The sequence below is a fragment of the Microtus oregoni genome, unplaced genomic scaffold, assembly GCF_018167655.1.
Source record: "Microtus oregoni isolate MIOR12 unplaced genomic scaffold, Mior012 000002F_ref0000024, whole genome shotgun sequence".
Taxonomy (NCBI): domain Eukaryota; kingdom Metazoa; phylum Chordata; class Mammalia; order Rodentia; family Cricetidae; genus Microtus; species Microtus oregoni.
The window spans coordinates 32434844-32461932 of record NW_024543061.1 but is presented as its reverse complement, the minus strand read 5'-3'; the positions used below and the strand labels follow the sequence as shown (position 1 = coordinate 32461932).

Sequence of the window (27089 nt, the reverse complement as noted above, 5' to 3'; positions counted from 1 at the left end):
CAACCCTCGTTAGGGGGTGCGGCCAGACACGGCCCACCTCGGGGCGGAATGAGCACGCAGTGACTCGCAGCAGTTCTACGCGGGAGTCAGGAGTGACGCTGCTGGGCAGCATGGCTCGAAAGCGCCGTGCAGGTGGAAGGCGGCGGGGGCGCGGCCGGGAAGCCGAGGACAACAAAGCAGCCCGGCACGAGGAGAGAGAAGCGGGTGAGAGACCGAGTCTGCGGCGTGCAAAACGATGGTGGCGGAGTCTAGGGCGGGCGACGGGGCGGATCTGTGTCTGCGGCTAGGTCTCCACGGGCCGGATGCGCGGCGCCCAAAGGCCTCCACAGTCAGCCCTGACCCCACCGTAACCCCCTAGGGCCAAGTCCAGCCTCTTGGCAAGTGTTGAGGGCCGAGCAGGAAAGCTTCGCAGTTTCCCGGTGCCGTAGAGATACCAAAACTAGGACCGAGGGAGACCTTGTAGTGCGAGAATCACTTTCCAAGTTGCATCCACTGTAAGCCCGGCCCCAGGTTTGGGATGCGCTTCTTACCTTGGTCTCGAACAAAGCAAAAACTACAGTTTCTCCCTTAAACATACCCTTTCCCCGGTTGTCCCATCTCAATGAATCAACCTTACCCACCTATTAAAACCCTCCTCTTCTAAACTTCCAGTTCGTCGGCAAGTTCAGTTCCGCTTTGGAATCACCGAAATCTGTCCCCAATCTTTTTATTTCATAGCTCGATATCCTGTCCATGTTGTGCTTCTGTTGAGTAGGTGAAGTTGCCTCTTCTGGCCTCCCCTCTGCATCGGGTCTCCTTACTGCAGCCCCGATGATGTAGAACAAGAACAAAACCTCACATGCCTCGTTCTTCTTACCTAAAACCTTCATGGACTTGTGCCCTCCATGTATAGCATCTACCTCACTTAGCATGTCTTCTCTCCAGATACTCTTATTTTGACTTCCTCCCATTTATTTTAAACAGCAGTCTGGCCTGGAGTTCTGGATCTCTCCCTCTCAACCTGTTGATCATAGGGATTACAGATGCCAGCACGCCTGGCTCTTAGTGAACACATTTCTGTTCTTCAGGTATACTGTTTATTGTTCTGGAGGCTTGGCCTTTGGTGTTTCTTTAGTGTAGAATGTTCTTCGTGACAGTTGCTGGGGCTAATTTCTTCTCTACTTGAGGTCTGAGACACTCCATGATCATCTTAAAGTAGTCGTGTCTAGTTACCCTCAACACAGAATCAATTACTGCCCTTTCAGCCTCTCTTTCTAGAGAATGAGATCTCAGTGATCTTCATTTCTGATTGTTTGAGTAAAATGTGAGTGTCATAAAAACAAGGCTCATTTCCCTCCTTATCCTATTTTCTTCTTCCTCTTGTTTTCATCCCTGAAAAAAAGTTTACATTATTTTTTTATGCATATGGGTGTTTGCTTGCATGCGTGTCTGTGCACCATGTGTGGCCCGTGCCTGCAGCGACTAGATAGTTGGGGGTGTTGGATCCCCCAGAACTGGAGTTACAAAAGGTTGTGAGCTCCCCTTTGGATGTTGGAAATTCATGGCTCCTCTTGGAGGAGCATCAACTGCTTTTAACTGCTGAGCCATATCTTTTGTCCTGCAAAAACATTCATTGTCTACTAGGAAATAGTATTTCCTAAACTTCAGAGGAGTTCGCTTACTCCACTCTTAAGCTTCACCTTGTTCATGTGCTCGTTTAGAACATTTCTTGAGTATCTGCTGTGTGGCGTCCGCCAGTCAGGTAGTTTCTACACAGATTTGAGGAGTACGCCTGTGCATGCAAATGAAGATGGGGCTTGGCTCTTTTTGATGGTTGGGAATGAAGAACATCGTCTCCCAGCTTGCTGCTGAGCAGGCTCCTCGTCATGTTCTCTTTTTCTCTGTGTTAATGTCTTCATTGAGAAATTCATTAGTTTCTCTATGTTTTCAGTGATTTCCAGCCACTGCTGTTAGTACTAGTAAAAGAAGCAGGCAAGGGCCCTGCTATTAGGATGCTGATACTCTTTGGGGGAGGCAAATAAGGTCAACATGACAAGATTTAAACAGAGAGAAAGAAAAACAAGAAAAGTAAATTCACATGGTGATGAGTAAATATAGTTGCTCTAAAATCAGACTGCCATGGGTCTGGGGAAGAGGCAGTATTGGTATCCAAGTACTGTAGTCGGTTACTGTTTGTAATTTTGAGCTCTTCACAGGAAGTCAGGTAGTGGTAAGTGGGGGCGTCCTATGCAAAACAGGATGCTTAAAGACTCCTGGCTAGACACAGTATGAAGAGGTGAGTGGTGGAAATTGAGGCGATTGCAGGACAGGGACCTCGGCCTGAAGATAAAACTAAGGAATTTGAATTCATCCTAAATGCCTTGGGAAGTTATGTCTCAGTAGCTCAATAAGGAAGCCACCGTGGTAATTCATTCTTTCCTTCTTCTTCTTCTTCTTCTTCTCCTCCTTCTCCTTCTCCTTCTCCTTCTCCTTCTCCTTCTCCTTCTCCTTCTCCTCCTTCTCCTCCTCCTCCTCCTCCTCCTCCTCCTCCTCCTCCTCCTCCTCCTCCTCCTCCTCCTCCTTCTTGTTTTGTTTTGTTTTGTGTTTTGAGACAGGGTTTTTCTGTAGCTTTGGAGCCTGTCCTGGAACTAGTTCTTATAGACCAAGCTGGCCTCGAACTCACAGAGATCCACCTGCCTCTGCCTCCCAAGTGCTGGGATTAAAGGCCAACTGCCTCAGTGGTAATTCTTAAATGACATGGAGCTCAAGGAGACTGATTAGGTGTGCTAGATAACTTTTAATTTTGGAAACTATTCTGGAGATATGTTGAGAGACTTCCCTACTCCCCTGCATCATGCAAAACATAAACAGCAGAGACTACGGAAAAGCCACCTATTCCTGCCCTCTAGGGATTACTAGCGCAGAATAGTGGTACATTTCCTTCATTTCCTTGCTGTCGGTGCTTTTTCACACTCAGCCAAAACAGTGTTTCGTGATGAACATCATTGCTATGCCTTTTTTCCTTTGTCTTAAAAATGATTTAATTAAACCAGGCATGGTGGTGCACATTTGGTCAGAGCACTCAGGAGGCAGAGGCAGGTGGTTCTCTGTGAGTTTGAGGCCAGACTGGTTTGTATAGGTTCGAGGCCAGTCAAGGCTATATGCCAAGACCCTGCCTATCAAGGTAGAGCTACCGAGTACCAGCCTCAGCGCTCTCTCGGGGTTCGGAATTGAACTTCTATAATAAGTGAAGACTGGCTTGGGAGCGGGATCTGAGGAGTAGAATGAATTAACCGACTTAGGCACGTTTTTCCTGCATATTTCTTTATTCCCTGGGGGACGATGAAAGTGAAAAGAAGAAGCATAGAGGCATAAGGTATAAGGACAAGGCATCAGGCATAAGGGTTAAAAGGGGTAAAAAAAGAGGTGATTTCCACAAAGCGTTCAGTTTCAGACAAGTTAACAATCCATAGGCAGTACCGGTGGATCTGGTGAGGAGGCACCTTATATCTGGGGGGGGGGGGGGGAGGCGGGGAGGCTTGGCTTGGCTGTGACATTCCCTGCAACTAACCTGCGGCCTTGATTTGCATGAGCATCTAGCTGGTTGAGTTAAATGGAATCTCTTCTGGGGATCCTGCTTTTGACTGCAGCAGGGTGCCCAGGTGAGAAGTTTTCTCTCTGAAGCTAGTTTTAGCAACTCAGGCATTTTTCCTGTATAATACAGTTAATTTCCTGGGTTATGATCCTATGTTAGTTAAAACCAAGGTAAAGGGTAAATATAGAATGTTTATCTGCCTGTTAAGTCATAGCAGAAGACTGGAAGATTACATCTTCTTGAGTCTGCTGTTAGAACAGCATGTATGAAGCTCCTTATCAGTGACGACTGCCAGTAAAGAAAGTTTGTGGGGAAATATTTTTATGTAGTTTTTGGCTATGAGAACAAGGTCTTGACTGAATCCTTTTCACACCATGGCTTGACGGTGTGGGAAAGTATCCAGTTGCCCTACAGGAAAAGTCAGGTTTATACACTGCTGGGAGACTAGAGAAGGGAGAAATGCCATAATTTCACAAGATTTTTACAGAATTGACAGTGGCTTATCCAAAGGACAGATGTCCCCGTAGCTGTGTAAAAACAGGTTAGTCTAAGTAGAGAGTGCGTATACACTTCTCGATGATAGTCCAATAGATCTGTCTGCTGCACAGTTACTGTAGACTTGAGGGTTCCCCACATCCGCCTTAGCAACAACAACAAAAAGTTACATTTCATAGGGTGAGTTAATCATTTCATGGTAGGATATTCAGGGTATTGTGGTTTGGTTTGGTTGGTTCATTTTTTGAGACAGGTTCTTGTTTTGTTGCCCAGACTGGCCTATGACTTTTGGCAATATCCTTCCTCATTCTCTTAGTGCTTGGATCATAGGTAAATACCACCGTGTTCCCCAGGATTTTCAGAGTTTGGGGAAAATTTGATAACTATAAGTGTGCTGGATGGTTTTATATCAGATTGACACAAGCTAAAGTCATCAGAGAGGAGGGAACCTTGATTTAAAAAATGCCTCCATTTGATCCAGTTGTAGACAGAGCTGTAAGGAATTTTCTTAATGATTGATGCCCTCCCACTGTGGTTGGTGCCCTCCCTGTCCAGTGATCCTTCTGTAAGAAAGCAAGCTGATCAAGCCATGGGGAGCAAGCCATAAAGCAGCATTCTCCATAGCCTCTCCATCAGCTCCTGGGCCTCCAGGTTTCTGCCCTGTTTGAGTTCCTGTCCTGACTTCCCTCAGGGACATACAGTGCTGGTGGAGGTGTAGCCCAATAAACCCTTTCCTCCCCGAGTTGCTTTGGCAGTAGTGTTTTGTCACAGAAATAGAAACAATAAGCATCATCGAATTCTATTCCCTTTACATCCTCCACTTTCCCGAAACACAGAAGCAGCCCCTCTGCCCTTCAAAGGGCAAGTTTGTGGGTGCCCAGGAACTGTTTTCTCAGCGTTTTGTTCGTTATTGTAATCAAAGTGTTTAAAACATGGATATTGCTGAGGCAGGAGAATTTTTAGACCCTGTCTTTGAAATCTTAAAAAAAAAAAAAAGGACACAAGAATTAGTGATTTACCTAGCATAAAAACAATTATTTGTTTAATGTGACTTTTAGTTGAATTAAATTACAATCCATGCAAAACTACCTTTTCTGAGAATATGAATACATGCCCAGAGAGTCATCAAAACAGACCATGAATAACAGGAATGCATTAATTTGATATTTCAGCTTAATTCTGCACTCCGTTTTGGAGTTGTCTTCTTCTTTTTTCTCCTTTTTTTGAGACAGGGTTTCTCTGTGTAGCTCTGGCAGTCTTAGAACTCACTCTGTAGACAAGGCTGGCCTCAAACTCAGAGAGATCCGCCTGCCTCTGCTCCTGGGTACAGGATTAAAGGCGTGCGCCACCACCACCAGCCTTAATCAAAGCTGATTAATGTTACTTCCCAAAGTCCATTGAAGCAGATTTGTGGGAAAGCTTTGTTTCTCCTTTGGATTTATTGATCATTTCAACCTGTAAAGTTAATACAGATATTTCAGAAATCGAAAACCTTTTGGTATCTAAACACTGGTAATGATAGCAAGTAGTTTAAAAACATCACAGTCCTGTTCTAACTCTCGAGTCTGCTAAGGCGATTGGTATAGAAGCTCCATCTAGGTTACATTGCAGTGCTCTTTGAGCAAAGTTCGATTTCGAATATGGCAGGAACAGAATAGTAAAAGATGCAAAGAGGTTTGTGAGCTGGAAGCATCTCCCCTGAGAGTAGTAGGTTCTACTAGGTCTTGGCAGGTGGTTGATGAGCAAAGGTGTAGATTCCAGTATTTCCCCTTACATTTCCTTTGAGATTGGAATTCAGAGTTTTAGTCATAGGGAGGTTGCTGTTTTAGGAGAAGTAGAATAAGAAAGTCTTCTGGTAGTGTAGCTTGGTGGTAGCGCTTCCCTCCCGTACACGGGGCTCTGCATTTCATCTTTGGTTTTTATTGTGACCATAGAGAAAGCTGAGCACTGTGTGCTGCCTAGACACAGGATGGTGAACAGGGGATGGATGACAGATGTGGTGGTGGGGACCCTTGCCCATAAGTCACACTGCTCCCCTTTCCCCGACCTCCTCTTGCTCTGTGTTGTTACCTAGATGACTTTGAAGATGAGAAACAGAAACCCCCGAAGAAGTGCCTTGTCTCCAAAGTTTCCCAAGGAAAGAGGAAGAGAGGCTGCAATGATCCAGGAGACCCCGGAAAGGGTCCTGCAAAAAAGAAAGCGACCAAAGCCACTGCTAAATCCAAGAATCTCAAGGCTCCGAAGGAGGAAGCCCTCAGCGATGGAGACCACGGGGACGATTTCAGGTGAGATAGCTAGGCATGGGGCGTTCCCGTCAGAGAGTCGAGGATAATGGCAGGTGTCCTTCGCTCTCTGAGGGAATGTGGGAAGAAGCATTTCCAGAGAGAGCCAGACCAGCAAGCAGGAGCTGGAGATCTCAGTTTTCTGGTGAGTTCAGTGGCAGCTCACAGAGTGCTAACTAATAGCATACTCAGGCACAGAATTCAGGGTTCCTGATTCTTGGTCCAGTGCTCTTTCAACTTCATAGATACTCAATAGAGAGGTAAGAGACTTCCTGCCATCCTGGTGTTTGGCACTGGCAACTGCTGCCTAACTGGACTTTGAACCTTCATTGGGCACATTCTTGTCCTTTGCTGCCCTTAGTTTTGTTTATTTTATTTCTTCATAGTTTGGGTGATCAGACCCGAGGCCTCCTGTGTTGTAAGCAAGCACTAACCGCTGAGCTGCACTTCCAGGCCCTGTCCCCTGTGTTGTGCTCTTGTTCCCCTCTACCTGGAGTCCTTTTGTCCCTTCTGATGCTTTCTGAGGCCATCAGCTCTAGTTTCCACAAGTTCTTGGTCTTTTCTGCTCTGTGTCCTGCTGCTGCTGAAGAGTATGGTATGTCTGCCAGATGACAGTTATAACAATGCCGTGTACCCAGGTTTGCTACCCTCTAGGGTGACCACTCCTCTCTAGTCTCAGCCAGAACTGTGAGCTTCATTTGTGTTCATAGGGCCTGTGGCATCTGGGGCTGAGCCTGTAGTTTACTGAGGGCCTTTGTGGTAGGTGAATATTCATATTTCAGTATGAGGGACAGTGAACTTGAGACTAGTTCATTATCCAGCCTCAGCAAGCTGATGGGCAGTTGAATAGAGGAAAACTGGGAAGGGTTCCTTTGCTTCTAAATCAATCTAACCTGTTGTCCATGATGGGATTACATTCCAGCAGAGGGCAGTAGTGAGCCAACGGAAGAGCAAGGGGAAGCAGACAGATTCTCCGTGGTTCATACGCTTCCTGGTTGTGCCCACTCAGGTGTTGAATTCCATCTCTGGGGATATCCACACAAAGATAGGTCAAGAGCTACCAAGAAACGGTCGGGAGCCCCTTTCCTCTTACCTGAGGGTTGACTGGTCCAGCCTGTAGTTTAGAAGTATTTCTACTCTTTGACATGGGAGAAATTTTGTTGCCATGACATTGAGAAAAAGTAACAAACGAAACCAAAAATGTTATTGGAGCTCAAGACTGAGGCCATTTTAAATGCCTGTGCTAAAATCTTGGCTGTTTTTCCTCTTGATACCAAGTATCATAATGTTTACACAGAACTGCAGACGGGATTTATACAGGAATCTGCAGAAATATGTCAACATTCTAGCAACTGTTTACCTTGTATGCTGCTGTCTAGTTAGCTGCTTATCTGCATTGGTTTCCCCTACTAGCAGCTGCCCAGTCTGATCCTGGTTATGGGTCCATGTGTGATCACACCTTACTTATCCTGTTTGAGCTGTGCCAGCTTCAGTGTCCTTGGGCTACATATCGGTAGAAAAGCATTCTCTGAGTGGGTTCACAGGCCACTCGGCTGATGTGAAACTCTCTTCTTCTGGCCTCTAGCTATGTGCATGTGTGTACAGTTACCTCAGCTTTCTGAGACTCCTGTGACTCTGGCTTTAATTTTGCCCTTACCATTTCAAGGCACAGCATTTTTCCCCCCACATGGATTGTGAGTTAATAAGTTCTGGATTTGTTTTAAAAACAGAGGTCTTGCCTTGTAGCAGAGTAACCTTATACTTGAGCTCTTCCCACCGCATAGCTTAGGACTCTGAGAGCCGGCTGTCCATTATCACCATGGATATGATTGCAGCAGTCAACAGGAAAAGAAATCCTGTAGATTCTGCGTATCCTGGGTGTGACACCAGGATATGTGAGCCTCTGCATCTTTGATCCATACAGGGAGTCTCCGGGTGACCCCAAGAAGGCAAAGAAACATCCAAAGAGAGAGGTGGTGGACAAAGACAGTGATGAAGATGAGGGCAGTGAGGATGACTGGGAGGAGGTGGAAGGTAACGTGTCTATCTTGTTTCCCAAACTGCTGGAGTCTGTTTGCTGTTTGGAGCCAGTCAGTGCTGCCATCTTGTTATTTTTCTTTGAAACAAAGATAAGAAATACAGTTGCAATCAGGACTTCTTCTGACAAAATTCCTTGGGTTAGCAAGGAAGCTTGTGTTTTTTCCCTCTAGTGACTTTGATAAGGAAACTAAACAGACAGTGCTGGAGGAAGCGTGCAGCTGGGAAGAGTTGCACAGTCCTGACCCCGCATAGCTGTGAGGGCAAGCTCTTTGCTTGTCTGAGGCATGTTTCTTTACTGGCAACGTTCTGTAAACTGTTTGCGGATGAATGGTCCCCAGTCAGGCTGCAGGATTTGAGGAGGAAGTCTGCAGGTGCCCGAGTCCCAAGTCCACACCGTGAGAGTGGTAGCTAACGTTAGTCCCTGCTTCCTTCTGTGGGCCATGCCCGCGCCCTCGGCATTTTATTTGGACAAGGCTCAGATTTACCAAGCAATGAGAGAAGTCTGTAAAACTGGTCCTTTATATTTAATGTTGTCTTTCTCTCTGTAACTATTTGAAAATGAGTTTCAGAAATCCTGTAGCATTCTTTTCCCAAGAAGATAGCACTGTCTTATCTGGCAGAGCAACCTCATCACACCCAAAAACTGAAAAACAACCCTCAGTTGTTATAAAACCCTTTATAGCTCTGTTGTTTGCTTTTTTTCTAATCTAGGTCCAGATTAGAAATTACTCATTTGTAGCTTTTTTTTTAATTAGTCTAAAGTCCCCCTACCATGTACTACCTTTATTAATTACTTCTGGTGCTAGAGATTAAACCTTTAGGAATACCAGGAAGGTGTTCTGCCACAGAACTGTCACTCCTGTCCCTTTTTTTGTCTTTGTTTTCAAGTGTATGTGTGTGAGTGTGAGATGTTTATGTAGCTCAGAGAACAAGTCTCATGAGTCCTTTTCTACTACCTTGTGGGATCCAGCCCAAAGTCAGGTCAACAGGATGCATGCCATCTTGCCAGCCCCTGGCCCTTGTTTTCAGGTAAGGTCTCTACTATTGAACTGGCTGTGCAGTCCAGGCTGACCTGGGACGTAGGACCTATGGTCTCCCTGCTGAGTGCTGGACTATAGATATATGCCGCCATACTTAACACTTTCTTTTTCCTTCTTTCCTCTTTGGCTTTGTAGAGCAATGCCTGCTTTGAAAAGTTCTGGCCTCTTTTTAGAATTTTCTAGTTTTATCAGATAAACAATTGGGGCTTACCTGTCTCTTCGTGGTTTTGTTTTTTTTCCCAGCAGAACCTTGATATTGTTCCATGTATTAGCTATTATTCACTTTAACTTATGTGTATAAGTGTTTGGCCTGCATATATGTCTGTACACGATGTGCCTGCTGCTCGTGGAGACCAGAAGAGGGTGTTGAATCCCCTGGAACTGGAATTACAGATGGTTTGAACTACCATGTGGGTGCTGGCAATTGAACCTGGGTCCTCTACAGCCAGTGCTCTAAACCACTGAGCCATCTTTCCAGTCCCAATTATTATTATTAACTTTTAAAATTACTGTTGATAGAACTTGCTGAGCCTGTGCTGGACATGGGAGAGAATTCTGCCACCTCTCAGTCTGTCCTGCCTGTGAAGGCAGTGGAGATAGAAATTGAAACACCGGAGCAGGCGAAGGCACGTAAGAAAAGGTAGGCTGTGCCCTTCTTCTTTGCTCTTGTCCTGAAAGTAGACAGCAGGTGCATGGAGAAAGCCTTTGCATGTCAAGAGTGGTCTGAAGCCACAGGGGAGAGCCTGGGTTTGCGTGAAGGACTGAAAGGAGACATCTGGGTGTCTGGGTGAGAGATGGAGGTGCATGGCAAGGACTGAGCATTTTGTTTGTCTCTCAGTTTACCTGACCCTCTGAGCAGGTTTATAAATAAGAGGCTCAGAGAGCTTAAGTGACAATCCAGGAGCCACTTAACCAGTGAGTGAAGGATCCAAGACCTGAATCCCTATTGGCTGACATGGTACTCACACCTTCCCTACCACATACCACTACAAGACTGAGATGGCGCCCACTGTGGAGAAGCACCCACCCTTCCTAGGGTGCAGAGTTCCTCTGTAGCCTCTGATGACCTAGGAAAATGGAGCATACACGCTAACTACTGAGGACCACTCTGATGTTATTAGTCAGGGAGGAGCGAGACATTGTGTCTTTCAGAAAGTGCAAGGTTTTCCTGCAGATCAATGGGCCCCAGGTGAAAGATTTTGCAGAACAGTCATGTAAATGCCTTTAATTTAGCGTCAGTAAAAATAATAATAATAATAATAATAATAATAATTTAGCGTCAGTGTGGTAGTTTGAGGAGAAAGTCAGTTAGGTTAGGATTCTGAAGGAAGGGAGCTTGAGACCTGTGGGTAAGGCATAGCATGCTGGGAGGGGTTGGTAGATGGGCTGCACAATGTCCAAGAGTGGGTTTACACATGGAAACACTGCATCCAGGGGCTGCCTAGGGTCCTGTGAGCAGTTTGCAGGTGGGAAGTGTTGCATCCAGCATGACTCCAGGGACAGACCAGACTGGAGTAAGAAAGAAATGAAGAAAAGACAGACATGTGGACAAAAGCTAGTCAGGTGGTCTAGGATCTTGAACAGAGAAAGCGCAATCCTCCAAAAGCTCAGTGTCTTTAGTACGTAGAGTTGAACAGGGAGGCGGGGCTGTTACATAGAAATAAACAAGGTGGCAGGGTTTATAGTGTACAGCTGGATCAAGGGAGCAGGTTTAGGTTATCTCAGTAGGAGCAGTCTCTGTAGGGGAGCTGTCTTCAGGCTGTAAACATGATAGAGAGCGATGGTGGGCATTTTCTGCTTACACTATTAACATCCATAGGAATAAGGATGTTATGTAACACCCCGAGGAAAGTGAAGCCTTTGCCATTTCTTTGAGTCTCGTGGGCAGGGGGTGGCTTTGCCATTTTCCCGTGAGTCTGGGGCCATGACCATGCCCATATCAACAGCACACATTTACTCAGGACAGCACTCACTCATGACTTCTCTCCCAATAGAGAAGGAGTAGATGGTGGCCACTTGCTGATTTGACTGAGTGGCACAGCCTTGTATAGGGAACAGGGCGGGCGACTCCCGTGCCATGGTGAGGGGTTGTGGTTTCCAGCTTCAGTCCTGGGTCTCTCACTGTGTTTCAGTGAGAAGATAAAGATGGAGCTGGAGACGTACCTGCGGAGGATGCTGAAGCGCTTCAATAAAGAAGTACAGGAGAACATGCACAAGGTGATGGCGAGGAGGACCAGGAAGAGCGGGTCCAGAGGTGACAGGCCTGTGTGAAGTTAGGTGCCACCCTGGAGGCCAGGCTTACAGGAGGTGGAGAAGAAAGATCTGCTGAGGGCAGGAGGTGGAGAGTTTATGTGGATGTGGGAGAGAGTAGACAGCTTTACTGTCATTGCAGTAGGTTGGTGAAGGGAGAGGTTAGAGGGCGGGAGTTAGGGTGGGGTGCCCAGCAGCGGGGGGGGGGGGGGGGGGGGGCGGTGAGTGGAAAACAGGGAGAGTCAAGCCTGGCCTCCAGTTGCTGCTCTGAGCAGTCTGTCTCCCTCCCACATTCCCTGCTGACCTCACCGCAGCAGACCCAGGTGACAGGACGCTTCACCTGGAGATCCTGTAGTGTGCCTGTGAACGGGGCTGCTGTTGAGAGGAAAAGTTATTAATTTTGAACAGATGAATTCTTTGAGGGAGTGAGACACAAAGCCGTGGGATATGGCTGATGCCAGCCTTTGTACTGCTGTGTATAGAAGCACAGCCAGTGTTTCCTGTCCACAGAACATCTGCACTTGGCAGCAATATCCCTGCATTCTTCAGCTGTCCTTCCACACAGGCCCCTTTGTCCCCTCCACAGGTTCACCTGCTGTGCCTGCTGGCCAGTGGCTTCTATCGAAATAATATCTGCCGTGAGCCAGATCTGCTAGCCATTGGCCTCTCTATCATCCCAACTCGCTTTACCAAGGTGCCGCTTCAACACAGGGACACCGTCTTCCTCTCAAACCTGGTGAAATGGTAAGGCCATCTACTGTTCTCCGGAGCTAGGATATAGAGTTGGGTTTCTCTTGGGCTGGTTCAGGCCAGTTCTGTAGTGGTCAATTAGCATCAGAAAGGAGCATAACATTGAGGAGAAGGAAGCTTTGGGATGGCCCTTGCCTAGAAGAGAGGGTGGGCTGGCAGGAAACCCATATGTACTGTGTTTGAGGAGTTCTGAGGCAGAGGAATGCAGGAAACAGGGTACTTCCCTCAGGTGGGCAGTCTGGAAAGGGTGCCCACGTAGATGGCAACTGAGTTGGGTCTTCAGTGATGGTCAGCTTTAGCTAGTTGGTCTGAGAAGAGCCAATGCAGGTAGGTGAGTCTAAGAATCACTTGCTGTTGGTTTTGTTGGCTGTAAAAGACTAGAACTTTTCCTTCACCTTGGACTATGTAAAGGAGTACTTGGTCTCCCCAGGTTCATTGGAACCTTCACAGTCAATGCGGACCTTTCAGCCAGTGAGCAGGACAGCCTGCAGACAACCTTGGAGAGGAGAATTGCCATTTACTCCGCGAGGGATGAGGAGGAGTTGGTCTATGTAAGTGGTTCTCTAGTGCACTGCTCATTAACGGGAATGAAATACGGTGTCATCCTTGGAGGATGCCTGTTTCCTGCACAGAGACCGGACTTTGCAAATACCTGGCTTCTTTAGACCTCCCGAGATCTGGTTTTGAAGAACTTAATATGCCAGGTACTGTTATTGTCATTGTCTTTTCTCATCAGCTTCTTAGAGTTGTGGGACACCTCTCAGCTAGTGGCAGATGCTAATTCATTCCAGTCCTATCTCCAAGGAACTGAGAAGCTGCCTTGGGTGCAGTGCCGCCCGCCAGACTATAGACAATGCCTGGCCTTTCCCTGTTCAAGGACACCCACTGCACTGAGTTGTCGATTCCCTTAATTTCTTCCAGATTCTGATGGTTTCTTGGTCTTTCTCTGTCTTTGGTGATCTTCACAATTTTGTAGGGAAATGCCAGGGATTAGAGCCAGGTACTTGAGGGTGGCAAGCTTGCTCTGCCAATGAGCTGCTTCCTTCAGCTCTTGCTTGGTTCAGATAGGATCTCTTATGCAGCTCAAGCTGGCCCAGAATCATGACTTCTGCCTCAACCTTCTGAGTGTTGGAATTAGGGATGTGTGCCACCACCACATGACTGCTGCTGTGCATGTTGTTTTTTAAAAGTCCAGATGAAGGAAGTCACAGGTAATAGCTTTTCCATGGTCACATGGCTCTGAGACAGCCTTCCTTCTTATTTCTGGTCTTCACGTGGGTCTCTCACCAGGTGTTGTAGTAACTGATGAGAATGGTCAGGAACTAGTGTGAGGGTCTGGGGAGACCTTGCTGCACTGTATTATCACTGTCACCACAAGGCTTATCTCAGAGAGCAGTTCCCAACCTCACGGGTCAATAACTCAGAACTGTGGCCTCCAGGTAAAAGATTCAGTGTGGAGAGTGGAACACAGAAAGCAAATATGTGACCTGGCGACATTTGTATTAGCGTGTTTCCTTCCATGACTATTTCATTTTATTTTCTTTTAATTACACTTATAACACTTGTTGACTATAGGCCAATCAAAAGATGGGTAAGCAGGAAGAGACTGACAAGTTGTAGCAGTGATAGGTGCTATCAAGTATAGAAATAGTCTTTCTATTTACATGTAATCCTTAGGAAAATAGTGACTTTTCCTGTGAGCTGAGTCTCTGCAGTGTCATTTACAACAGTGTTCCAAGGGCTGGTAGTCCAGGGCTGGGGTGATTTCCACTGTCTCCTGTCCAAGCAGCAGAGTGCACTGGGTTAGCTTCATTACACTATCCAGTCAAATATATCCTCTTGTCATCGTAGATATTTCTTCTGATTCTTCGGGCTCTGCAGCTGCTCACCCGACTGGTGTTGTCTCTACAGCCCATTCCACTGAAGCCATCTGTAGCAAAGGTGAGGCCCTTGGGACATCTAGAGAAAGGAAGAGTGAGGAAATCATGCATTTAAGAGAAAATTGGCCAGTATCTTTTTTTTTGTGTTGTTGTTATATTTACCTTACATTTGTGTATGTACCATGATACCTGTGGAAGTCAGAGGACAACTGTGGAAGTTGGTCCTTTTCTTCCACCGTGTGGAGTCCCAGGAATTGAACTCGGGTTGTCAGTTTTGGCAACAGCTGCCTTTATCCACTGAGCTCTCTTGCCAGCCTAATGATGTCATATTTTTAAGAGCTGATATTCATACCGCCTGGACTCCTTTGAGCCTGCTTTGTACTCCCCTGTGTTAGAGGAGATGGACACACAACTGGGTGTTTAGCAGCCTGAGCTTGGTGTGCACTGAGTCATCCGGGAGAGGACTGGTTTCCGAGCTCTTTCTAGCCTGTGAACCGAGTGGAGAGTCACCCATCCACATTAGCAGAGTGGAGGGCTGATGGGTGAAGGACTCTGCCTTTTGAAATATGTGAGGAAGGATGTCATGTCATCTGAGCCTGAGACTGGTTATCGTAAGTTAGCTAAATTATGGAACAAATAAGACAGAGAATGGCAAAATTAATGTAGCTCTCCCTCCTTTTCTCTTCCCTGCTCTGTTTTTTTGAGAGAAAGTCTCATGTAGCTCATATTTGCCTCAGACTCACTGTAGTTGAGGATGACTTTGAACTCCTGATCATCCTGCCTCCACCTCACAACTGGACTTACAGGCATACAACAGCATGATACCCAGGAGTACCAAGATTTGTTACTATTTCAGGGGAAGAAATTGTCCACGGAAACATCGTTAGAGAGCCCCGGAGGCTCTTCAGAAACTTCCAGTAAAGTTCCAGAAAGCCACAACACACCCAAGACCAGCAAAAGAATCAAACAAGAAGAAACCTTTTCTGAGGACAGTGACAGGGCAGATGCCGGAGGGAAGAGAAGCAAGGCCACTGTGGGCAGCAGGCAGCGGAGAAAGCCCTCCTGCAGTGAGGGGGAGGAAGCCAAGCAGAAAACCCAGAGGCGTGCGCACACCCGGGCACGGCGGGTGACTGCCAAGGTGTCTTACAAAGAGAGTGGGAGTGAAGACACAGGCAGTGGCTCTGATTTCGAACTCTCCAGCGGAGAAGGCCAGCATTCCTCTGATGAGGATGGTGAGCCCGACCCACGGAAGCAGAAAAGGGCCCCAGTTCGTCAGAGGTCAAAGGCCAGGTCTAAGAGTGCCTCCAAGACACAGCGTGGGCCACCAGACTTTCCAGCAGCATCCTCAAGCTCTTCAGGCAGTAAGAGAGGCAAGAAAGTTTCCAGTGGTGGCGAAGAGACAAGAGATGGGAAAGCTGCTGGTGTAGACCAGTGGCTGGAGGTGTTCTGTGAACCACAGGCAAAGTGGGTGTGTGTGGACTGTGTGCACGGTGTCGTGGGCCAGCCTTTGACCTGTTACAGATATGCCACCAAACCCACGACCTATGTTGTAGGCATTGACAGTGATGGCTGGGTCCGAGATGTCACTCAGAGGTATGACCCAGCCTGGATGACCGCAACCCGCAAGTGCCGCGTTGATGCTGAGTGGTGGACTGAGACCTTGAGACCCTATCAGAGCCCGCTTACGGAGAGGGAGAAGAAGGAAGACCAGGAGGTAAGACACTGGCCGCCCAGGCTCAACATTGGGCAGCAATCAGACTGCCCTTTTCTGCTCATAACTATGCCCAGCAGTACATTGAAATGTTAGTGTGGTTTAGTTCTATATTTCTGAATACATTTATATTAGCCGTAGAAATATGTACTTTTCTATTTGATTATATTTAATTATCACACCAACATTTGACTTGCACATCCCCATCACAGTCTATAGCATAGTCTATCTTGAATGCAGGAACTCAAGCAGGAGTAGAGACAAGAATAGTGGAGGAAAGCTGCTTGTGGACTTGCTCTCCACGCTCACGCTGCTGTGATAGTGTTGCCAGTTTTAATGGTAAAAGGCTTCAATAGCCAGGTGGTCAAGTGCTAGGCTTTGAACCCAGGGCTGTGTGAAGTCTATTCTTTGCTTATTACCTTGTTAGTAGTTTGGAGGTTGAAGGTACTTTACAAGCTCTGTGGTCCCCCTGAGGAAGAGAGAATAATTCATCCTGATGTGACCACACCTCTTCCACGTGCATGCATAGCTCACAAATACACCTCAATACAACATGTATTTGTGTACAAATACACACAAATATAACATGTCTCCTGGGAAGGGAGGGACCTGGAACACAGAACGCTCTTTATAGCCAACCAAAACGTCAGGCAAGGCAGAAGTAGAGACTTCTAAAATGTAACGCAGCTGTGTCAAGAATGAACCCTGGCAGCAAGGAAAGGGTCGTTGTGTACAGCAGTCCTGTGTTGGGTGGAACTCTGCATTTCTGCATGAGAACTCGCCCACATTGGCCAGAGGTTAATTTGCATCCACTCAGGATAGGAAGAACATGGGGTTGTGCAGCATTTGGTGCCTTGGGGGGTACATGGCAGCCCATGTGGAGTTGCCTGTTCAGTGGCGACAGGCTAAGTGGGAATCCTGCAGGTAGCGTTGTACCTAACTGAAGTGTCAGGATGCCCAATCAGCTGTCTCCACCTTAGTTGCTCCATGGTTGTTCTAGTTCGCTTTCTGTTGCCATGACAAAACAATGACCAAAACCAACGTGGGGAGAAAAGGGTTTATTTGGCTTATATGCCCTTATCACTCTCCATCCTTGAGGGCAGAAACTTAAGCGGTGCCAGTCTGTAGGAGCTCCTTAGTGTTTTGAAGGGATGCCAAGAGAAAGCTTAAACGAGCTTGGGAAACAGTGTTTGCTTCAAAGCAGTGGAATTTCCTACTAATAACCAGAATTCTTAGTGACGTACAAGACTTGTGTGGATCTCAAGCTGCATGGTGGTTGCTGTAAAACTTTCGGGCCTGCTTTTGCTATAAAATGATGATGTCACTGAGGTCCGGCCTTATGGTAGTGTGGGCTGGGTCTGCTAAGGTTTAAGGTGTCTAAGGATTGGAGACAGGTGCCTTTCTGATGCTGGTACACATTACGGCCACAGTGCCTGGCAATGTCACCAAGTCACTGATGGGTCTGGAACGTTTGTTGTCAGAATGGGTTCATGTATAGCAGCCCATTGATACCCTCTTCCTTGTCTAGGAGCATGCTCACCACTGTCCTTCTGGCCTTTGCAGTTTCGGGCGAAGCACCTGGACGAGCCTTTGCCCACTTCCATTGGCACATATAAGAACCACCCTCTATATGCCCTGAAGCGCCACCTCTTGAAATTCCAGGCAATCTACCCTGAGACAGCTGCAGTCCTTGGGTATTGTCGTGGAGAAGCTGTCTACTCCAGGTGTGTGAAGCATCCTCCTTGTCCTCCTGGTGGCCTGGGACTAGCACCTATTGCATAGGCTCCTCCTTTAATAGTATTCTCAGGGGTGAGCCATGGTATGTATGTACAGTGAAGAAGAAATTAGAACTCAAAAATCAAAGTATGTAGTGAAAGACCAAGAGCAAGAAGCTGTGGGGAAAATTATATAAATGTGGGACAGTTGAAATACAAGACCATAAAAAGTGTTCCTCTTCTAATACATCAAAGGAGAGAAAGGAAGGAGTTGAGGGCACACTCACAGGCATGCCAAACCCTGTCTGTAATAAACAAGCTGGGAGGTGGGTACTGGCGGTGAGTGTGCCTGGTGCTGCTGAACTGTGTCCTCGAGAGTGGCTGAAAAGTGCTCTGCGTATGCTTGTATACTGCAGGCAAAAGAAGCCACCAGAAAGTCTATAAATAAAAACAAATGTACGATATTTACAAAGTGAAAACAGAAGAAAGATGAATAGAATTTAGAGCTGAGGGAGAAAAATAGAAGCAGAGATTTTGAGCAGTAGCAGTAGAAAACAAATGAAAGATGGGATTTTTGAAAACATTGATGTGTAAGGACCAAAGCATAGGGGCTGCTAATTTAAATAATGGGAAACAAGAGGCACAGGAAAGAAATGTAGAGATCCAGCCTGAGGTGGAGTCCTCTGATGGGAAACAGGTCCTGCTTTGAGCCCTGTCATCTTGCTGGCTTCCCCTTCCCTAAAATTGAATGTATTCCCTGCCCAAGAGGCCACGTTTTGCTTGTTTTTGTCAGTGGATGCTCAGGCTGTCCTTTCCGCTGTGGGAGTGATGCTGCTGTGTGTTAGTTGAGTCCGTGCTTTACATACTGCAGAAATTTGCGTGGGGGGGGGTGACCACAGCATTCACCTTCCCCCCAGCAGTACACAGTGGTGCCAGTCCCTGCCCTTACCAGAAGTTACTGGTAATAGCCATCCTAATGGTTGGAGGCTACCATTCAATCTAAGAGTGCTGTGTGCATTTCCTGGCTATGTTTCTTAGGAGTATCTACGGGGCACCCATCAGCCTCTGCCTGCTGCCTCTCTCCCTGTCTGAAGTCCTTGGGTGGTCAAATATGATCTGACTCCGGCGGGAGTGCAGGCAGGGCGGAGCCTCTACCCTAACAGGAAATGCTACTTCAGCAGCAGCCCCGTGAGGTAGACGATGGGCTGCTTGTCCTGGCAGGTCACAAGGCTGCTGAGACTCAGGAAGGTGGAAAGGGACTGCAGCGGGCCTGAGTTGAGTCCCTCGGTTAAGTCCCCATGCTGTGCTGGGCTGTACTGGCTGCAGGTTTGATAAACAGCAGTAGAAAGCACATGAACAAAGCTCAGGCTGTGGGGCAGGTTCCTGATGTCTGCAGACTCGATGCAAGCTGAAGAAGTGTTGGGCATGTCTGTTGAAGAAGGCTTGGCAGTGGAGGATTGTAGGCCTGTGATACGTCTCTGAGCTTGGGGTGGTGAAACCAGGGCGACCCTGCCCTAAGCACAGGCCCTGAGTCATTTGTTGCTTGCATATGCATCTTCCTCCACCACAGTCTGTCCGCGCCTTCAGGCAGTTTCTATAGTCCTCTTCTGAGTTGACCACAACATCCAGTGTCCCCAGCCCTCAGCAGTTACTCTTTGGTGAATGCCGCCACCTGTTCATGCTGGCTTTCACCTCATCCTACAGGCCACAGAAAGAGCTCGAACCATAGGCTTTGGATGGCAGTCCTGGGAAAAGGGCAGCCAAAGAGCTAGGTACAGAACCTCTGGAAGAAAGCTCCAGCTGGGTAAGGGCCGCAGGTGGGCACAGGCAGTCCGAGGGTGAGGGTTTTTGCACTGTGTGGTGCAGGAAGGGCCTCCTCCACGCGGGAGGTAAAGCCTGGGAGGAGAATTAGCAAGGCTGTGCCCACATCAACTACATACAGGCTCGGGTGAGGCCCAGAGGTCCTTCATCCATACAGTGTACACTGAGTGTGTGCTTTGTCTTCCCTTAGGGATTGTGTGCATACTCTGCACTCCAAAGACACATGGCTGAAGCAAGCAAGAGTGGTGCGGCTTGGAGAAGTGCCCTACAAGGTAACAGCCACCTGCAGGGAGCAGGGAGAGACCTTACTGGCAGCAAGAGCTGGGAGGAGAGGTAGTGAGGAAGCGCTGCTGGATAGGCGTGCCCAGCCAGAAAGGCCACCTTTTCTTTGCCTTGAGCAGGGTTTGAGGAGATTATTTATTAATAAGGCATATATAGGAAATAGGTTTTCCAAGTAAGAAATTTAGGCCAGAAAGTAGCTCGGAAACTCATGCTATGAACTTGAAGGCCAGCAGGTTAGAACTGGGTTACTGGGTTACTTTTGAGGTACAAGCCCTGCTTCATGGAGAAACCTATTAGCCTGGTTGCCCTGCAAGACAGTTTACCAAGCATTTTGCTTATATGTGATCTGTTGCATGTCAGTGACCCTAGGAATCAATATCACAATGCCAGGTTTACAAATGAGAAAGTTAGATTTCAGACAGGATATGACTTTGACATCTTCAAGTCAGTTGTCTGTGAGGGCCATGCACTAAGCAAGGTGTTACAGCCATTTCTCCGGGCATTGGCTCAATCACAATGGCAGAGCACGGTGGCCATTATATGCCCATTTACTGCTCTTTGTCAGATGATAGCAGAGCCCTGGCAGATCAGAGCCTTGGTGGGAAGGAGTGGCAGGTTTCAATAGTGGCTGCTGCCAGCAGTGACTTGAGTGCATGGAGCTGGTCTGCTGGACCCAGAGGCCTGCTGGGATCTGCCTTTGGCCTTCCCCCTCCCAGACTAGTGTTAGCCAGTGGAATTACAGTAAAAGTCACACATTTACAGTTTTTAGTAGTCAAAGCTGGGCATGGTGGCACACGCCTTTAACCCCAAACCTAGGAGGTAGAGGCAGATGGGTTTCTATGGGTTTGAGGCCAGCCTGGTCTACAAAGTGAATTCCAGGACAGCCAGGGCTGTTACAATTTTTAGTATCCATAGAAAAACCACAAAAAAGTATTTAAATATATTCTAAATAGCATTTCAATATGTTTTAAGTATATAAATATATAAAAATATCTGATAGGTTTTTTTGTTTGTTTGTTTTTTTAAGACAGCGTTTCTCTGTAGCTTTGGAACCTGTCCTGGAACTAACTTTTGTAGACCAGGCTGGCCTCAAACTCACAGAGATTTGCCTGCCTCTGCCTCGTGGGTGCTGGGATTAAAGGCGTGCACCACCACCGCCTGACTCGAGATATTTAACTTTTATATAGTCCTTATTTGTAATTCTGTGTGTAACTTCCAGTATCTCAGTTCCGACTAGTCCCTTCATTAGTCATGTAACAGAATGACCCCAGATTTCTCCCTTTGCTCTGATCTCCATCCTGACTCCTGTCTCAGTGTCTCTTTCTTGAGTAACAACAGTCAAGTTGTCTTCCTAGATCAAATGCATTCCCTATGTTACAACTCTGTTGACACAGTGACCTTTGTGACAAACCTGCCCTAGCTGCCCATCACTTCAGTCAGTGGCCTCACGTGGTGCAGGATTGATGCTGTAGCATCTGTCTCCTCCCTTTTAAACCATGCTCAGACCCCAGATGAAGCTGTTCTCTCTGTCCTGGGGTCCTCAATCCCCTTCCCTCCAGCTGTGCTCTGATCAGCTTTGCTGTGGTCTGCTCCCATTCTACCATGGATTCCTCACACCTACCACACAGACTGAGCTCTGTCAGCAAGCTCTGCTTCTTCCCCATCTGTGCAACCATTGTTGTCATGGCACATAAGAGATGCCCACTGACCTCACTGAGCACTGCTAGATGAACAGTGGCCTAGTGTGTTTCTGATGCTGTGGTAAATACCATGATCAAAAAAGCATGTTGCGGGAGGGAACGGCTTACTTGGCCTGCATTTCCATATCACAGTCCGGCATCGAGGGAACAAGGCAGGAACCATGGAGGAGCTCTGCTCGCTTGCTAGGCTAGCTTTCTTACATAGCCAGACCCACCTGTCCAGGTATGGTGCACACACAGTAGGCTGGGCCCTCTCACATCAGTCATCAATCAAGACAATCTCAGACAGCCGAGGGCGAGTCTGATCAAGGTAATTCTAAAGTTGACTCTAAGTCATGTCAAGTTAAAGTAAAACCTCACCAGAGCAAACAGCTACTTTAGGAGACTGTGAGAACCAAAAGTCTGCCGAGACCCCCAGCAGTGGCTGAGAGGCTATGCCTAGAGGATTAGACTTGCACAGGGTGTACAAGATGTCGCTTGGACCATACCAAACCTGAGTGTCCCCTTTGGTGGGCACTTCATCTAAAGAGTGGTTTTCTCAAAGAAGTTTTTTGTTTTGTTTCGTTTGGGATTTTTGTTGTTGTTGTTTTCCTATTCAGGGTTTCTCTGTGTAGCATGAGCTGTACTGGAGCTCTGTCTGTAGACCAGGCTGGCCTCAAACTCATTCACCTGCCTCTGCCTCCTGAGTGTAGATTAAAGGCATGCACTATCAGTGCCCGGCCAGTTTTCTCAAAGGTTTTTAAAAGGAAAAGAATTAAAGGATGGGAGAGGCCACATGTAACCCTTTACAGCAAAGCTTGCTGACGTGACCCCTACACTAGAACAGCCTATGTGCCCAGGCCCAGGAGCTGATCCTTAGCCCATTGCCTGTTCTGCTCGTGTCTGTGTTATGTGACTTGTTTGCCACTCCTCTCCTTTCACCCCTTAACTCCCTAGGAAGAATCTAGGTCCTGGCTGCTAGGTGTTGTTGTGCACTGGCGGTCCTGAATAGACACCGCTTTCCACAGGTGACACTAGGGTAGACAGCTGTTGACCACTCTGCAGAGAGCAGGGAGTTATCTGGGCTAGATCCTGGCTCTTGTCACCTATAAGACATGGTACCTTTAGTAAGTCGCTTCATCTCTAAGGCCACTTTTTCACTGTAATGGAAGTCAGAACTTAGGACCAAACTTAAAAGCCTTCATGAACTGTGCTTTAGGCATTTCATGATGGCACTCCTGTAATCCCAGACTCAGGCTGAGGCAGGAGGATCAGGAGCTGGAGACCAGCCTGGGCTACAGAGTGAACTTCTGTTTCAGCCTCCCCTCCCTGAAGGAAAGAGGCAGCCCTGAGAACATGTAGTGCCCCGCAGGAACTGGCTAGGGAAGGCCCACTTCTCTCAGATTGACAGCACTCAGTGCCTGGTGTGGACCGAGTGCCCAGAGCAGAAAGCCTTTCTTACAACCTGGCTGTTTCCTCTGGAGTAGATGGTGAAAGGCTTCTCCAACCGTGCCCGGAAAGCCCGGCTTTCAGAGCCCCAGCTGCATGACTACAATGACTTGGCCCTCTATGGTCACTGGCAGACAGAGGAGTATCAGCCCCCTGTGGCCGTAGATGGGAAGGTAAGGACAACTCTGGGGGTTCAGAATAGGCTGCTCTGTTTTCCATCCAGCTACTTCCTGGCATGCCCATCTCTGCAGGTGCCTCGGAATGAGTTTGGGAACGTGTATCTCTTCCTGCCCAGCATGATGCCTATCGGCTGTGTCCAGATGCACCTGCCCAACCTGCACCGTGTGGCCCGCAAGCTGGGCATCGACTGCGTGCAGGCCATCACTGGCTTCGATTTCCATGGAGGCTACTGCCATCCAGTGTGCGTGAGGGGCCTTCGGTGGCAGGTGGGAGGCTGAGGCTGGTGACACTTGTTTTCCAGATTTGGCTCTGGGTTTAAAGTAAGCATTATTCTCTAATCAGTCCCAGCTTCTAACAGGAAGCAGCAGACCCAGTGCCATGAGTGTCCTGGTACTGTAGACTGAAGCACTGCCCCCTAGTGTAGGTCCCAGGCTGGGGAAACCATGACCAGCCTCCTTAGGTCCTGAGCTCTCCTGTGTGAAGTGGGGACTAGGGTTGAGGACTCTCTAGCACTTAGGCAGGGGCTGTGGAGGAAGAGGCACAGGTTCCCACAAGCCTGCTCCTGCATGGGTGGCATTTGTCACTGGCTGGTCAGGAATGTCCATCAGGGCCCCAAGTGCTCAGAAAGGGCCACTGGCTTCTGGACAAGGGAAGAGGAAGGGCAGAGTAGGTAGCAGCTGAGGGAGCTCATCTGTGTTACTGTCTCCACAGAACTGATGGCTACGTTGTCTGTGAGGAATTCCGAGATGTGCTGCTGACTGCTTGGGAGAATGAACAGGCCATCATTGAAAAGAAGGAGAAGGAGGTGAGTGGTGTGGGTAGGGCCTTGGAGGAGAGCGGCAAGGTCCAGCTGGGGTGCCTGCCCAGGCCACTCGTGCATCCCGGAAGGTGGGAAAGTCCGTGTTAGCTCTTCTGCTGCTCTAACTTAGTGGAGGGCATCCTCCGGGTGCGTGCTGGGTGAAACAGCTCCTCCCACACTCCATGTCCATTGTCCTGCCCCCTACCTGCCTGCTCAGGGACTGTGAGCTCTGACTTGGAAGGCCCAAGTCCTGGACCTGATCGCTGCCTTCCAGTCAGTGATGATTATAAAAGACTTTACTTACTAAATCTGACTTGTTGGTTTGGAAGCAAGACTTGTTGTGATAGGAGATCCTGTTTCCCTTTTATCGTGTTGTGTATGTGTGGTGTGTGCATGTGTGTGTGGGGGCCCCACGTTAATATCTGGAATCCTCCTCGGTCATTCTTCCACCTTACTAAGGAAGAGTTAGCTCGCTGACAGCAGACAGCTTGCTCTGGGGATCCTGTGTCCACCCTCTGAGCTGGAGTTACAGGCAGGCCTGTCCATGCACACAGCATTTATGTGAGTTCTAGGGACCGAAACTCTGTCCTTCTATTTGTGCAGCAAGTGTTTTAACAACTGGGCATCTCCCCAGGCAGGAAGACTCTCCAAGCTGAACTGCATAGACGATGTCAGGACGTCAGGCTCTGCCTTAACGTTTCTCTGATGATGCCATGGCTTCACCTTTCCTCCCTTTATTTCTGCCTGCAGAAAAAGGAGAAGCGGGCACTGGGGAACTGGAAGCTGCTGGTCAGAGGACTGCTCATCAGAGAGAGGCTGCAACTCCGATATGGGGCCAAGGTCAGCGCGGGGCCTTTGTAGACAAAGCAGTCTGTTTACCACTCAAGTCACGGGCCCAGATTCTGTGACATCACAGTATAGGTGGCTTTATATTAGGAAGCCTGCCTGTCTCCTCTAGCTGCTCCTGTCCTGTCCTGTGTCCTGTTGACATGGACATCTGTGCTGGGTTTAATGTGCTGCAGAGTTCCATGTAGGCAGTTCAGGTGTGTTGGGCCTTCTATGTCTGCACTTCTTGGCTTCCAGGATTCCTAGTACTGTGACAGCTTCGGGCCTGCACACTCGACACACCTGCAGTCCTTGTCTATAGTGCTGGGTTGGGGGAGGGCTCTCATCTCTGTACAGGCAGAACCTAGAGCAGTTGTCTGATGGGTACTAAGGCAGACTCATTAGGCCGTGCTCTAAATGTTCTTTCCTTTCTGATCTGTCTCCCTTCCCATTGCCTGTTTGCCTGCTGAAGACACTTTAGTCATGTGTTCTCTTGAGTCCTGTTATGGACCCTTCATCTGGCTCCTGGCCACCCACATGCTGCCTTCCCTTTCTATCCAGGACACACACACACACCCCGCTTACCTAGCCAGACTCCGGGTACCACCTTAGATCCCTTAGTGCTGAAGGTGGGGCCTAAGCACTGAGCGGTTGGAAATAGCATGCATGTGTGTCAGGGTGAGGTGACACGCACGGCAACACCTGTTTGTCAACGCCTGGGCACCCTCTTTCCACCTGTGGTTCTCACTTTAGCCCCTGGCTCAGGTGAGCTCCTAGGCTGGGGAAGGCCAGTAAGGCAGCCTGGGCCCTCCCAGCACCACACACACCCTGTCTTCCAAGGGGCCCAGACTCAAGACTGGATTCTTCTGAGGAACTTTGCTGCCTTTTAAAGTCAGCTAACCATTAACTGTGGCCCCTGCAACTGTCTTCCCCCCAGAGTGAGGCAGTAGTTCCCCATGGAAATGCGGGCGGTGGACTCTCTTCTGATGAAGAGGAAGGGACCAGCTCACAAGCAGAAACAGCCAGAGTTCTGGCTGCCTCCTGGCCACAAAACCGAGAGGCTAAAGAAGAGCCGAAGCCTGAGTACCGGAAGATGACCCGGAAGAGGCGGGCGGCAGAGGCTTCCCATCTCTTCCCATTCGAGAAGCTGTAGCGAGTGTTCACCAGGCCAGGGGGCAATTCTTGTCTGCTGAGAACGGCAGACAGCTGATGGCCTGGGGACTACAGGCCAAGCAGAAGTTGTGCTGCAGATCGGTCTGATGCCAGCCCAGCCAGATCCCCGTGAGGTGCTGGAAGCTGCCTAGAACCACTCTGGGGTTTGGAACACTTTCCTGGGGGATACTTTCTGACCCTGGATCTTCGTATTCCCATCTTTGGAAATGTGAGTTTGTTTTGGAGAGTCTTATCTGTTGCCCCAGCTGGCTTCAAATTCAAAATCCCCCTGCCTTAAACTGGGGGCTGATACTACAGGCATATGGTACCATGCCTTGCCTGTTTTTTTACATTTGCTTTTTAAATAGAAATCACTGGGAAATTCCGGGTATGGGAGTATTGAGGACATACCCTTCTTTAATGCTGTTCACACCTGGGATGCTCTGCTCTCTTCTCCTGCAGGCCCAGGGCATTTACTTTTTATGCTTACTTTTTCCGAGTCAGGTTTCCAATACTGCCTGGTGCTCTTTTGTCAGAGGGGCAGGCCATCTCTTGTCAAGGCATTTTGGGGTTGATTTTACAGTAGCAGAAGACTAGAACAACGAGCTAAAATCAAGAAAGGGAAAGCAAAGGGAGAATTATGAAAACATTTAGTAAAAGATTAGTTAGACTACATTTTATTCAGTTCTGGATACATTTACTTAGCTGATATATGCCATCTACTCAGGAGAAAAAGCCCTTTTAATAAAATCTTAACAGAAAATAAAGCATTTACCTAAACTCACTTGGCTGCGCATTTTCTTTCAGGTTTTAACCAGCTAAGAGGATCTAGGTAACAGAGACTTGTATGTGGTGAGACTTGGGGAAAGTTCAGGATTGTTTTCATGGAGGCTGGGAACCCCTTTTACACGCCGAGGAAGCTTTGTGTGTGTGACTGTGTTCAATATTACTTCATCTTTGAGTCTTTAAAATGTTGAGTCACTCTTACCAAGGCAAACAAACAAAACACTTGGGCTATGACTCATACTGGACACTCTGGTAGAGAAACAGACTAAGGTCACCATGGAAACCGTATTCTCACACTTCCTGCACCAGAGCCTGACAGGCTTCCTAAACAGGATTTCATTTGGGGGGTTTTGGTTAGGCATAGCCATGTTTCTGGAGA

General features: G+C 48.0%; 1 protein-coding gene across 3 annotated transcripts; it reads left to right on the top strand.

Moving 5' to 3' along the window:
- The first annotated feature begins 38 nt into the window (after positions 1–38).
- On the top strand, positions 39–26708 carry Xpc (XPC complex subunit, DNA damage recognition and repair factor). 3 transcript variants are annotated; one of them, XM_041643846.1, is made up of 16 exons: positions 39–204; positions 6144–6354; positions 8276–8385; positions 9951–10071; positions 11564–11648; positions 12268–12425; positions 12862–12982; positions 14283–14372; positions 15168–16025; positions 17586–17746; positions 19749–19830; positions 23007–23141; positions 23220–23389; positions 23860–23953; positions 24698–24787; positions 25710–26708. In XM_041643846.1, exons 1-16 carry the CDS (start codon positions 111–113, stop codon positions 25923–25925), a joined length of 2796 nt encoding a protein of 931 aa, XP_041499780.1. In that variant the 5' UTR covers positions 39–110; the 3' UTR covers positions 25926–26708. The 3 variants fall into 3 exon arrangements, with proteins under 3 accessions (XP_041499780.1, XP_041499785.1, XP_041499789.1); XM_041643851.1 differs by lacking the exon at positions 23007–23141; XM_041643855.1 differs by lacking the exons at positions 24698–24787; positions 25710–26708 and having other exon boundaries at positions 23220–23414.
- The last annotated feature ends 381 nt before the right edge of the window (positions 26709–27089 follow it).

Bases quoted from the DNA above. Each gene is read 5' to 3' on its own strand.
- Xpc (XM_041643846.1), top strand. From the start codon at position 111: ATGGCTCGAAAGCGCCGTGCAGGTGGAAGGCGGCGGGGGCGCGGCCGG. The intron at 205-6,143 runs GTGAGAGACCGA...GTTGTTACCTAG, and splicing joins GCACGAGGAGAGAGAAGCGG to ATGACTTTGAAGATGAGAAA. The intron at 19,831-23,006 runs GTAACAGCCACC...CCTCTGGAGTAG, and splicing joins TTGGAGAAGTGCCCTACAAG to ATGGTGAAAGGCTTCTCCAA.